The sequence below is a fragment of the Anolis sagrei genome, chromosome X, assembly GCF_037176765.1.
Source record: "Anolis sagrei isolate rAnoSag1 chromosome X, rAnoSag1.mat, whole genome shotgun sequence".
Classification (NCBI taxonomy): Eukaryota; Metazoa; Chordata; class Lepidosauria; order Squamata; family Dactyloidae; genus Anolis; species Anolis sagrei.
In genome coordinates this window covers 58,557,035-58,571,534 of record NC_090034.1, presented here as the reverse complement: position 1 = coordinate 58,571,534, position 14,500 = coordinate 58,557,035, and the positions used below count along the sequence as shown (strand labels likewise).

The 14,500-nt window shown below is 44.0% G+C and overlaps 1 protein-coding gene across 1 annotated transcript; it reads right to left on the bottom strand.

The window, feature by feature from the left end:
* Positions 1 to 1,897: 1,897 nt before the first annotated feature.
* On the bottom strand, positions 1,898 to 9,514 carry LOC132780965 (zinc finger and SCAN domain-containing protein 2-like). The gene is made up of 2 exons (XM_060784855.2): positions 9,393 to 9,514; positions 1,898 to 6,081 (listed from the first exon to the last, which is right to left on the bottom strand). The coding sequence occupies exon 2, from the start codon at positions 5,835 to 5,837 to the stop codon at positions 4,740 to 4,742; it is 1,098 nt and encodes a 365-aa protein (XP_060640838.1). The 5' UTR covers positions 5,838 to 6,081; positions 9,393 to 9,514; the 3' UTR covers positions 1,898 to 4,739.
* Positions 9,515 to 14,500: the final 4,986 nt, after the last annotated feature.

The window sequence follows — 14,500 nt, the reverse complement described above, 5'->3', positions numbered from 1 at the left end:
TGATTGTACTTTTCCTACATGGCAGAGGACTGGACTAGATGGCCATTGTGGTCTCTTCTAACTCTATTATTCAAATATTCTAGGATTAGCAGAGACAACATCTTGGTAAAATATAGGCCTGAGACCCTTAAAATTACCCTATTTTCTCACTTTTGCTGTATGATTTCTCAAACCTTTGCCTGACAAAGAAGCCAGTGGAGCTTCAAAAGTTATTTTGTGGATTTGGGGAGTGACTATATTTCACTATTATAGTGCCCCGCCCCCCATATTTGTGTGGTTTAGGGTATCAGGACCCTCACAAAAGTGGAAAATTATGAAGATCTCTAAGATACCACAAACCCTTCTTAAACCGGTTGATGGCGAATCCGCCCCAGACCCCTGCTTTCCAGCTGATCTGACCAGCTGCAGAGAGTTCCACGGTTCCTGGATGTACCGTTGGGTCAGCTCTGATGAAATGTGCCCCAGCAGCAGTCTCAACCAGGGACTCTCTGCAACCTTGAGCTCTCTCCTTTTGCTTTTCTCCCCAGCCCAAACATTGTAACAAAACCCCTAATAAAGACTAATTAAATTGTAACTTTCACCTCTCCATAGTGATAAATTGTTTCTATTTCCTGACTCACAAGTATCAAAAGCATGAACTTATCCTTTTTTGGGCCATGGGCAGCCACCGGCCTGCCTGCGATGCCTTCCAGGCGTCCCAGGGAGGCTAAATCTGCGTTTCTTTAAACCACAGATACGGAAACCCCTCAGGCCCCCGTATCTGCGAGTTAACCAAACGACTCCATTTTGGTGCCATATTTTTCCTAGCTCAATTCTAACACTATCTGCCATCTCGCTTTTTGCATTTCGGGCTCCTGCACTCTGGGAATAATCTTTTTATTTTTGAGAATATATTTAAAGAAAAACAGCTGATTGTCAAACTGAGCTTCCTGCTGCTGCGCTGCTCCCGCCATCGCTTCTTCATCCTTTTGGAGCCCCAGGACCTGGGGAACTTGAAGTGGTCATCCCATGAGACCTTCGGGGAGTGGATCTGCCATCTGGTTCCAGCCCTTGGAGGGAATTATAGATGGCCCAGGCGCTCAGGAGGCAGCCAAGCCTCCTCCCAGCTGTAGAGCGCCGGCAGAGGAGCGGGGAGCAGGAAATTCAAACCGGACAGGTCTGTTTTACGTATAAAAAGGCCTTTATTTGTGTACACTGTTTGCTCTGCTTGGCGAAATATTGCTGCTTTGCATCCTTTCCAGCTGGATCGCAATACAATCAACTAGGTGGCGCTCCCTTCAGCTTTGGTGAGATTCTTTTGGGAACTTAGGGAAATCTTTTAATTGTGGCTTCTCTTTACTTTTGCTCACCATTGTAGCGAGCCCTCTTTGGTGGGTCCGCAGGGTCTCTCCTTCAGGGCGAGACCCTTTTAAATTCCTCCTCAACTTCACTATTAACTAAATTTAGCACACAAAAAGCATAATACATTTATCTTACTGGTATATGATCTAAAGAGGCTTTGTTTACATTTTGCTCTTTTGCAACTGAAACATGAGGCCAATGGAAGGCAAACTGGACTCAATGGAATTGCAGTGGGCTGATCCTCAGGCCCACGACATCCTTCCCTATTACCGTCACTGTGATTTTTCAAGAGGCTCCAAACAACCCCCCTTTGATTATGGATGAGAAATTTGGAATAAAGAAATCCATGAAAACTAAACCTGCAAATGTGTGTGTGGGGGGGGGGGGGGCGGCAAACTGTATTTAAATGCTGAATTAAGGTGTGTGGCAATGAAACCCAAACACATACCAAATGAGGATACATTCAAAATTTCTTGAGATAACAGACAAGGCGTTGAAAAGCAATAGATGGAGGTCAAAGTTGTGAATATATGTGGTACAAAACAGGAAACATGTCTGAAGCAAGACAATTTAATCCAAACCTACATAGAGGCAGGAAATGATGTTCAAAGGCACTCTATAATAGGCATTAAATCCCATTCTGGGCTAAAACCAGGTCTATCTGCCCCTCCGGTTTCAGCAGTTTTGACCCTTATAAATCCTTTTTTGCAAAAATCAAAATCAAAAAGAGAGAGAAGAGGTTAAAAGCAACAATACATAAAAGGTAGAAATTGTATATAATGCTTTAACTTCACAGCAAACTAACTACTACATAAAATACAAAACTAAATCAGGGTAACTAACTACTACACAAAATACAAAACTTAATTCAGCGACAACCTACAAAGTTGCAAAGTTCTGTGCAGCAGCATACAAAATCCGTCAGGGAATGACTAGTCCCAAAAGTTAACTGTGTGTCTAGTAATCTTCTTCTCTGAATCTACAATTTGGTGATGGATCTGGGCGTTGTATGTTTTTACCCTGTTTCCCCTTCCCTTCTGATCCCTCACCCATACTGTGCTTCAGTAGTTATATTTATATTTTTAATGTACCAAACATACCAAGTTTGTATGAAAATGTGACTATTTCCTGTGCTGGTCAATGACCGAAATAAATGATTTGATTTGATTTGAAAACTAAATCAGAAACAAACACACCAGTGAAACAGATACCTACATAGACACACAAACTGAACTAACAAATGAAGAAATAGATGAGTACATTTCTACAAGCCTCATTCCAGCTGATCTTGTCCTGTTGAGGCTTTATTCAACATTGTTGGAGTTAGATGGCAATATGATTATTATATTATTTTGCATCTGTCCCAGTGGTGGTTCCTTCTCATTTGTATGTTCCTTTATTGAAGAGATCTCAACTATTTTCCTTTGGCTGCTCGTAATTGGTCACTCCTTTATTCAGTGTGAGTAAACAATGATAATCAGTATTTGGTGAAATAAGGTCTATTAGTGGCTCTGCTGTAGTCATCAAGTCCCTCTTCAGGATTTCCAACTTACTCCACATATTGTTCTGCTCTTGTCTTAAGGATGAGCCAAAGGCATCAATGAAAACATCCCCAATTAGCTTGGGGTCCTCTTCTTCGAATAGAACAGATTGATTCCCACTCTCTCGCTCCCTCGGGGTCACAGTTGGCGAGGTAACAACCTTGGCGGCTCTAATATCAGGAAGTAGTAGTTTGACCCCTTCATCACAAAAGACGGGGTAAATTGTAGGGGTGGTGCGGAAACATGACGTATATATTCAGTTTTATCGTATTTATTTACTGTATTGTTATAAGTGTTTTACTTAACTTACTAGCAACAGTAAGAACTGACCACGGAACAACAGACTGGTTCAAGATTGGAAAAGGCGTACGGCAAGGCTGCATACTCTCACCCAACCTTTTTAACCTGTATGCAGAACACATCATGCGATGTGCGGGGCTTGAGGAATGCAAAGCTGGAGTGAAAATTGCTGGAAGAAACATTAACAACCTCAGATATGCAGATGACACCACTCTGATGGCCGAAAGCGAGGAGCCGAGGAGCCTTCTAATCAAGGTGAAAGAAGAGAGCGCAAAAGCTGGATTGCAGCTAAACATCAAAAAAACCAAGATTATGGCAAGAAGAATGATTGACAACTGGAAAATAGAGGGAGAAAATGTGGAGGCCGTGACAGACTTTGTATTTCTAGGTGCAAAGATTACTGCAGATGCAGACTGTGGCCAGGAAATCAGAAGACGCTTACTTCTTGGGAGGAGAGCAATGTCCAGTCTCGATAAAAAAGTAAAGAGTGGAGACATCACACTGGCAACAAAGATCCACCTAGTCAAAGCCATGGTATTCCCTGTAGTAACCTACGGATGTGAGAGCTGGACCATAGGGAAGGCTGAGCGAAGGAAGATTGATGCTTTTGAGCTGTGGTATTGGAGGAAAGTTCTGAGAGTGCCTTGGACTGCGAGAAGATCCAACCAGTCCATCCTCCAGGAAATAAAGCCCGACTGCTCATTGGAGGGAAGGATGCTGGAGACAAAGGTGAAGTACTTTGTCCACATCATGAGGAGACAGCAAAGCCTGGAGAAGACAATTATGCTGGGGAAAGTGGAAGGTAAAAGGAAGAGGGGCCAACCAAGGGCAAGATGGATGGATGGCATCCTTGAAGTGACTGGACTGACCTTGAAGGGATGGTGACGGCCGACAGGGAGCTCTGGTGTGGGCTGGTCCATGAGGTCACAAAGAGTTGGAGACGACTGAACGAATGAACAACAACAACAACAACACTTACTGTATAGAGTGTAATCAATTTTTATAAAACCTTTTTGTTTGGTTTGGGACTGTGATATGGCCTAAGGACTAATCAATAAAATTTACTACTACTACTAGCCTCAGTCTGTTAATTTTTATCCCTTATTATGCTACTCTCTTTAAATGTTACATAACCACACCTCTACTTTTGAAAACACTCTTCCAATTAATAAATATTACAACTGACATTTGCCCATATTGTTGTCAGTTTGTTCATTTTGGCTAATTTGCAGAACTTCAAAAGCCCAACCTTTTTATGTTGGAATAAGACGTTCCTTCCATCTCTGCACATAGTCAATTCTTATCTTATTGTAGTTATGTACTGCAGTAACTATTCATGTTTTCTTTCTACTTGATCATCCAGCATTCTCAACAAATAAAATTATGGTTTCATTTAACCTTAATTATTTCCACAAAGGAGTGTGTTCTAGTTCAATCTTTCTACAATACATCACATATGATAAAATGTCCCAACTTTGTTCTTGTACTTCCAACATTTACAAGGGTTGCTTTTGTACATGTAAGAAAGATACTCTGGTGTCAATTATCATCACTGTCTCAAGTATGGATTCTATTGTGTCTATGTAGACTGCCACTCCGTGTGAAGCTATTTCCACACACCATGCATTTATAGGGTTTCTCCCCAGTGTGAGTGCTTTGATGTTTCTGTAGACTTCCACTCTCGCTGAAGCTCTGTCCACACTCCATGCACTTATAGGGTTTCTCTCCAGTGTGAGTCCTTTGATGTCTATGGAGACTGCCACTCCGTGTGAAGCTATTACCACACACCAGACATTTATAGGGTTTCTCCCCAGTGTGAGCCCATCGATGTTTATGTAGACTTCCACTCTCACTGAAGCTCTGTCCACACTCCATGCATTTATAGGGTTTCTCCCCAGCATGAGTCCATCGATGTGAACATAGGCTTGCACTGTGAATGAAGCTCTTTCCACATTCCATGCATTTATAGGGTTTTTCCCCAGTGTGAATCCTTTGATGTGAACGAAGATTTCTACTTTGAGTGAAGCTCTGCCCACATTCCAGGCATTTATAGGGTTTCTCCCCAGTGTGAGTCCTTTGATGCGAAAGTAGAAGTCCACTCCGAGAAAAGCTCATTCCGCACTCTAGGCATTTATAGGGTTTCTCTCCAGTGTGAGTCCTTTGATGTCTATGTAGACTTCCACCCTCAGTGAAGCTCATTCCACACTCCAAGCATTTAAAGGGTTTCTCTCCAGTGTGAGTCCTTTGATGTGAATATAGACCTACATTATGACTGAAACTCATACCACATTCCAGGCATTTATAGGGTTTCTCCCCAGTGTGAGTTCTTTGATGTAACTGTAGATGTGCCTTCCGAGCAAAGCTCTGTCCACACTCCAGGCATTTATAGGGTTTCTCCCCAGTGTGAGTCCTTTGATGTGAACGTAGATGTCCATTACGAGCAAAGCTCTGTCCGCACTCCAAGCATTTATAGGACTTTTCCCCAGTGTGAGTTGTCTGATGTGAACGTAGATTTCCACCATCAGTGAAGCTCTTTCCACACTCCAGGCATTTATAGGGTTTCTCCCCAGTGTGGGTCCTTTGATGTCTCTTCAGATTTCCAAGCTGACCAAAGTTCTTGCCACACTCAGTACATTTATATGCTTTTTCCTTCATGTCGACAGAATTATGTACATATAATTGTAATATGGACACTTTACTCTTGTTTTTCCTTTCTGATCTAGAGCTTAACAATTCAGTAAGATCAGCACCTTGAGAGAATTTCTTTCCTATAGGACTGGTTTCCTTACTGTACTTTAGTTTCCAAATTCCAGTAAGGACTGGTTTCCTTACTGTACTTTAGTTTCCAAATTCCAAATTCTCATCACACCGGGGGTGGCTCCATAGAACCCTCATGTCCCTGGTCAAGAAAGAAGAAGCAAATGGTTAAACATGAAATTCCAAACTTCCATAATCTTCAACATTATCCTCTTTTTCCTTCACGGATTATGTTAAAATGGAAATACCCAGAAATAGAGGCACGAAGTGTCTCAAGGTGATACATAGAAACACACAAAAGCAATCACAGATTCATAAACAACAAGAAATGGATTCAGACATTCTGAGTGAACATAACAGAGACAAAAGTTGGTCCAAAAGATGGAAGGAAGGAAAGAAGGAAAGATAAATGAGTGGAAGGAAAGTATGTTGGAAGGACAGGAGAAAAGAAGGAATAAAAGAATGACAAAAGGGTAGATAGAAGGAAAGGAAGGTTCCAGCCTCTCTTTCCCATTTCAGTCTTGCCCCCTTTCCCACTGCAGTTTCCCACTTTCCAGCCCCCCCTTTCCATCCCAACCATTCCCAGCTTCCAGACCCCTTTTTCCACCTCAATCTTTCCTCCTTCCCCAGTTGCCCCCATCCCACTCCAATCTGCCCTACTTTTCCAGCTATCCCCTTTCCACCTCATTTTCCCACTTTTTCAAACACCCCTTCCCATTCTTTCTTTCCCAGCCCCTTCCCAAGCCAGTCTTTCCCACTTTTCTCATTCATATACACACAGCATCCCCCCAAAATATATACTGTAGTCAAAATAAACTATGGTGATTATTGGATTATTATTGGTTTTGTTGTTATTATTACATTTATTATTTTATTCTATTTATTATTATTTGTATTTGCATTATTTTTCTCTATTATTGTTATTACATTTATTAATATTATTACATTTATTATTTTTCTCTATTGTTATTACATGTATTACTTTAACTATAGTCCGGCCCTCCAATGGTCTGAGGGACAGTGAACTAGCCTCCTGTTTAAAAAGATGGAGGGCCCCTGATAGTGACAATAGGGAAAGGAATTTGGGGACTTTGTAACATTGGATTTTCCCAGCTTGGTTTTTGGTTTTACTGGCACGTTAATTTACTGTTAATTAATTAATTTATTTAAATTATTTCTATCCCGCCCATTTCAGCCCGAAGGCGACTCAGTCGGCACACAGTTGGCACAATTAAATGCCGAAACAAAATACATACATTGATAAAGCAAAAACATCAAGTGCAATTAAACATAAACGACAGTGCATAATAAACAATTTAAAAAGAGACTATGTCCTCTCGTTCAAATCTTCATCCGTTACATTGTCTTGGCCGTTCCTGGGTCGGTTTCCAACTCTAGTTTGTCTATTTACGAATGCTTGATGACTAGCTGTGGCCCAGTCTGTGTATATGTGTTTTTTATGTGTGTATATGCATGGGTATATATTTGTGTATGTGTGTAGATATGTGTGCTTGTGTATATATGTACTTTTGCGCATGCGTTGTAATGCATTTTCTGTTTTTTTGGCTTTTTAATTCTCTTCCGCTGCGTTTTTCAGTGTTTTTATGAATGATGGTCACTCGTTGGCCTAAGAGGTGTCTTGTGTCCAAATTTGGTGTCAATTGCTAGCCGTCCCCTGCCACGCGTTGCTGTGGCCCAGTCTATGTATATGTGTTTGTGCGTGTGTGTGTATATATATATATATATATAGTGTTGTGTATATATATATATATATATAGTGTGTGTGTATGTATTTGTGTATATGTGGTTTTGTGCATGCATTGTAATATAGCAACAGTAAGAACTGACCACGGAACAACAGACTGGTTCAAGATTGGGAAAGGCGTACAGCAAGGCTGCATACTCTCACCCAACCTTTTTAACTTGTATGCAGAACACATCATGCGATGTGCGGGACTTGATGAATGCAAAGCTGGGGTGAAAATTGCTGGAAGAAACATCAACAACCTCAGATATGCAGATGACACCACTCTGATGGCCGAAAGCGAGGAGGAGCTGAGGAGCCTTCTAATCAAGGTGAAAGAAGAAAGCGCAAAAGCCGGGTTGCAGCTAAACATAAAAAAAACCAAGATTATGGCAACAAGAATGATTGACAACTGGAAAATAGAGGGAGAAAATGTGGAGGCCGTGACAGACTTTGTATTTCTAGGTGCAAAGATTACTGCAGATGCAGACTGTGGCCAGGAAATCAGAAGACGCTTACTTCTTGGGAGGAGAGCAATGTCCAGTCTCGATAAAATCGTAAAGAGTAGAGACATCACACTGGCAACAAAGATCCGCCTAGTCAAAGCCATGGTATTCCCTGTAGTAACCTACGGATGTGAGAGCTGGACCTTAGGGAAGGCTGAGCGAAGGAAGATTGATGCTTTTGAGCTGTGGTGTTGGAGGAAAGTGCTGAGAGTGCCTTGGACTGCGAGAAGATCCAACCAGTCCATCCTCCAGGAAATAAAGCCCAGCTACTCATTGGAGGGAAGGATACTAGAGACAAAGTTGAAGTACTTTGGCCACATCATGAGGAGACAGGAAAGCCTAGAGAAGACAATCATGCTGGGGAAAGTGGAAGGCAAAAGGAAGAGGGGCCGACCAAGGGCAAGATGGATGGATGGCATCCTTGAAGTGACTGGACTGACCTTGAAGGAGCTGGGGGTGGTGACGGCCGACAGGGAGCTCTGGCGTGGGCTGGTCCATGAGGTCACGAAGAGTTGGAGATGACTGAACGAATGAACAACAACAATATGTGTGTGTATATATTTGTGTATATGTGGTTTTGTGCATGCATTGTAATATTTTTTTGGCTTTTTAAGTCCCTTCCGCTATGTTTTTCAGTGCTTTTATGAGTGATGGTCACTCACTGGGTTGTTAGGTGTGTTGTCTCCAAATTTGGTGTCAATTGGTCCAGTGGTTTTTGAGTTCTGTCAATCTCACAAACAAACATTACATTTGTATTTATATAGATTTGTAAAAAAAAATTAAGTTTTTACTGTTTTAATTGTAATTCTTATGGTATATATCTTGTTAGCATCATTTGATGCCTATGTGAGGCCGCCCTGGGTCCTCCTGCCAAGCTCTCAAGCAACAACTGTCTTTGAACTTAAACAGACTCAAGCCTCAACTGTCTCTCAACTCCTAACACTGGCTTCTGTACACTAACAGACCCAAGGCCCAACTGTCATTTCCCAACTGCCATCCTTTTAAAACCTCTAAACAGTCACATGACCAGCAGCCCCGCCTACTGCTCCAAGTACATACACTACACCAGGTCGCAGACGCACTCACTCAGCACAAGGGCAGGCAGGGAGAGATGGGAGGCGAGTCAGACACAATGGCGGGAAAGCTGGCAGGCCCTTCTCAAGCCCCGCCCCCTCCGGGAGGGTGGTGAAAAGCCATACACACCTCTTTCTGGCTTTCTGCTCCAACCGCTACCTTCCCGCCTCAGAAAGAAATGGCTGAGGGAAACTCGAGAAGCACTCCTCCTTCGCCCTCCCATTGGCTGAGTCCGGGAAGTCCCGCCCTTTGGAAACCTCCCATTGGCTGAGCACCGTTCTCCGGCTTTGATTGGCGGGGAGAGAAAAAAAGAGACAAGAGACAGAGGGAAGGAGGGAGAGGCTCGGATGAGGCCCACCCAAGAAGCCTCTCCTCCTTTGCCCTCCCATTGGCCGAGTCCCGGAAAAACCCCGCCCACAGAAGTCTTTCCATTGGCTGCCTGCCACTCTCCGGATTTGATTGACAGTTAGCATGGAAGGCGGCCTCTGGTGCGAGAGTGACAGAGGAGGGAGAGGCTCTGCTGAGGCCCACCCAACAAGCCCCTCCTCCTTCTCCCTCCCATTGGCCGACTCCCGGAAAGCCCCGCCCTTAGGAGGTTTTCCATTGGCTGCCTACTACTCTGCAACTTTGACTGACGGATTGCAAAGGTGGCATAGAGAGACACGCCCCCTCTTCTCCCATCAGACAATACAGACAATACAGATCTCTGACAAAGCAATGTATTGATGCTGATGTTTAATGACTTGTGATGCTATTGCTTTTAAATGCCTAATGATTTTGTATTGTGTATATCTAAATTAGGTTCTTGTGGGTTTTTTCGGGCTATAGAGCCATGTTCTAGAGGCATTCTCTCCTGACGTTTCGCCTGCATCTATGGCAAGCATCCTCAGAGGTAGTGAGGTCTGTGGAATTAGGACAATGGGTTTATATATCTGTGGAATGGCTGGGGTGGGGCAAGGAGCTCTTCCCTGCTGGAGCTAGGTGTGAATGTTTCAATTGACCACCTTCATTAACATTTGAAGGCCTGTCTGAGCCTGGGAAAATCTCTTGCTGGGAGGTGTTAAGATGTGCCTGTTTGTTTCCCCCCCTGGCACATCTTAACACCTCCCAGCAAGAGATTTTCCCAGGCTCAGGCAGGCCTTCAAATGCTAATGAAGGTGGCCAGTTGAAACATTCACACCTAGCTGCAGCAGGGAAGAGCTCTTTGCCCCACCCCAGCCATTCCACAGATATATAAACCCATTGTCCTAATTCCAACAGACCTCACTACCTCTGAGGATGCTTGCCATAGATGCAGGCGAAACGTCAGGAGAAATGCCTCTAGAACATGGCCCTATAGCCCGAAAAAACCCACAAGAACCTAGTGATTCCAGCCATGAAAGCCTTCGACAATATATCTAAACTGTTGTAAACCGCTCTGAGTCGCCTAAGGGCTGAGAAGAGCAGTATACAAATAAAGTAAATAAATAAATAAATTCTCCTTCTTCAGAGGGAATGACATCACTGCAGGTTCCGACCCTCTCCATTCTGTCAGGAAGAGAAGGAAGGAATCAAAGAGTTGGAAGAGATCTCATGGGCCATCCAGTCCAACCCTCTGCCACGAAGCAGGAATATTGCATTCAAAGCACCCCTGACAGATGGCCATCTAGCCTCTGGATTGTTGTAGGTTTTTTCTGGCTATATGGCTGTGGTCTAGAGGCATTCTCTCCTGACGTTTCGCCTGCATCTATGGCAAGCATCCTTAGAGGTAGTGAGGTCTGTTGGAACTAGGAAAAAGGGTTTATATATCTGTGGAATGACCAGGGTGGGACAAAGGACTCTTCTCTGCTCTTGTCTGCTGGAGCTAGGTGTGAATGTTTCAACTGACCACCTTGATTAGCATATAACAGACAAGCATCCCAAGCTCTGAGGATGACCTGGGAAGGAATCCCACTGGAGCATTACAGCACACCCAAACACCTGGGAGTCACTTTGGACCGTGCTCTGACCTACAAGAAGCACTGCCTGAACATCAAGCAAAAAATGGGTGCTAGAAACAACATAATACGAAAGCTGACTGGCACAACCTGGGGATCACAACCAGACACAGTGAAGACATCTGCCCTTGTGCTATGCTACTCTGCTGCTGAGTATGCATGCCCAGTGTGGAACACATCTCACCACACTAAAACAGTAGATGTGGCTCTTAATAAGACATGCCGCATTATCACGGGGTGTCTGCGCCCTACACCACTGGAGAAATTACACTGCTTAGCCGGTATTGCACCACCTGACATTGTTCTGGAACAGCTGTTCCAGGAGCTCCAGATTTATTTGCTGTGTTTGCATGTTTGTGTGCAATCCCATGCTTGGGATTTTGTAGCAGGGGGTTTCCTGTTATAATTTGCATTTATAGGGTAAGCCACCTGCCAATTATAGTTAGGTTCCCTGGTCCCGCCCCTTTTTGAGTTTTGGAAGGAACAGGAGCCTTTTTGAGTTCAGTTCTCACAGAGAAGCCTTTTGCACAGGACATAGAACGAAGTGGCTCCTGTAGAAAAGCTTCGTCTTTTATAGCTTGGCTGGGGTTATACAGCCCTACGGCTTGGCCAGGAGACATACAGCCACAGCTTGGCTGAGGGACTCCAGCCGGCCATCACAGCAACCTGAACTCCTTCTTTTTCCCTGGAGGTCTACAAAGCTCTGTTGGGGCAAGGGTCGCTCACGGAAGCCAGACGCATTTGGTACCGGGTGCAGGGGCTCCACGTCAACAGAGGCAAGTACAGACTGCCCAGATTAGAAGCTAGGATTTCCCCTTTAGTTAATTATAGTTAAGAAGATAGTGCCTGTTCCCTGCGGACAAGTTTGGGAGAACTGATACTTTAAAGCTCTACAATTTCTGTTTGTTTTCATCAATAAAGAACTTTGTTGGATTTACTTTAAGCATTCTAAAGACTCTGTTTGGGGGAATCTAAGGGCCTTTACTCTGAGGCAGCCCCAGCGTCCCGTTGGGCACAGAGAATTTATGTCCTGTGTACAGTCTAATGCACAGGCCCAGCGTGCGACAGCACAGACATCCGCCGGGAAGTAGCAGCCAATAGTAAAAGGACCAAGGCAGAGACATCTCCAGCTCATCCCCTGTTTGGGTATCAGCCAGCACATCAACGACTTAAATCAAGACATAGTTTTCTAAGATCTACAGAGACACTCGCTGGAACACCTCAGCAAGTGAGAGTCCAAAAGTGGCAGGCCCAAACCCAGAACCTCAATCCATGGGTGATACCAGATGAGAGACTCCCCCTTGGGCACACAGAAGATTGGGCGACTTGGAAGGCGCTGAACAGACTGCGCTCTGGCACCACGAGATGCAGAACCAATCTTAAGAAACGGGGCTACAAAGTGGAATCCACGGCATGTGAGTGTGGAGGAGAACAAACCACTGACCACCTGCTGCAATGCAACCTGAGCCCTGCCACATGCACAATGGAGGACCTTCTTGCAGCAACCCCAGAGGCACTCCAAGTGGCCAGATACTGGTCAAAGGACATTTAATCAAATACCAAGTTTGCAAAATCTGTGTTTTTTTAATCTGTTTGTTTGTTTTGTTCTTTTAGAAATGTAATACAATGGGATGGTTGCTGATGACATGATAAATAAATAGCATATAATGGCCTAACAGTGCCTAGAGCAAACTTTTGTTGAGAGGTGATTAGATGTCCTTGTTTGTTTCCTCTCTGTTGTTGTGCTGTTGTAATTTTAAGAGTTTTTTTACACTGATAGCCAGATTTTGTTCATTTTTGTTTTCCTCCTTTCTGTTGAAGCCTCTGTTTAAAAACCTCCAAAGAAGGAGCCTCCACCACACTCCAGGCAGAGAGTTCCACTACTGAACAGCTCTCACAGTCAGGAAGTTCTTCCTCATGTTCAGATGGAATCTCCTTTCTTGTAGTTTGAAGCCATTGTTCCGTGTCCTAGTCTCCAAGGAAGCAGAAAACAAGCTTGCTCCCTCCTCCCTGTGACTTCCTCTCACATATTTATACATGGCTATCATATCTCCTCTCAGCCTTCTCTTCTTCAGGCTAAACATGCCCAGCTCCTTAAGCCGCTCCTCATAGGGCTTGTTCTCCAGACCCTTGATAATTTTAGTTGCCCTCCTCTGGACACATTCCAGCTCGTCAACATCCCTCTTCGATTGTGGTGCCCAGAATTGGACACAATATTCCAGGTGTGGTCTGACCAAGGCGGAATAGAGGGGTAGCATGACTTCCCTAGATCTAGACACTATGCTCCTATTGATGCAGGCCAAAATCCCATTGGCTTTTTTTGCCGCCACATCACATTGTTGGCTCATGTTTAACTTGTTGTCCACAAGGACTCCAATATCTTTTTCACACGTACTGCTCTCAAGCCAGGCATCGTCCCCCATTCTATATCTTTGCATTTCGTTTTTCCTGCCAAAGTGGAGTATCTTGCATTTGTCCCTGTTGAACTTCATTTTGTTAGTTTTGGCCCATCTCTCTAATCTATCCTTTGAGAGAGATTCAAATGATCCTTAGGCACCAATGTGAGAGATCTTCCAGCAGCCAAGAAGCAAAAATACAAACTGTCTTGGTAAGCTCCTGCACAGAAAACCTAAAAATGTAACTGTTGACAAAACTTCCAGGTTCAGCTAGACTCTCGGGCATTGCCCAACCAATCAGCTTTGTGCTTTGCATTTTCAGTTAACACACTCACCGATTGATTTTGTATATGCTCAAACATGCTTCTTTTAAAGACTGGCAACATTCGAGACATATCTGTTTGGATCTGTAGCTTTCTTATCTCACAAACCAAGTGGGAAGGCTTTATTTCTAAAAGCATACATTGTGGTACAAAAACAAAATTCCAACTGACAGTTTCTTTCCCTCACATCTCCTTACCCCTCACCCTGGCTCCTCCCCTTCATTGTTCCCATTTGAAACCCTCTCCCTTGTTTCAAATATACACAGGCCAGGTCTAAGGCATGGTATAATTTCCTGGTTTCACACAAAACCAGGAAATAAGGTCATGACAATACCTTTATTTATTTACTAGCTGTGCCCTGCCACGCGTTGCTGTGGCCTATAGTAAAACTTATCAAAGTTGAGGTAGATATCTGGACTATTATGTGTGTGCAGTGGCGGGGGGGATAATGGAGCCTGGGGTTGCGTGTGTGTGTGCGGCGGCGGGGGGAGTGGGATTGCGTGTGTGTGTGCGGCGGCGGCGGGAGTGATGGAGCGTGGGGT

What these genes read in the sequence shown, in the direction of transcription:
- LOC132780965 (XM_060784855.2), bottom strand. Translation starts at nt 5,837, where the DNA reads ATGAAGGAAAAAGCATATAAATGTACTGAGTGTGGCAAGAACTTTGGT.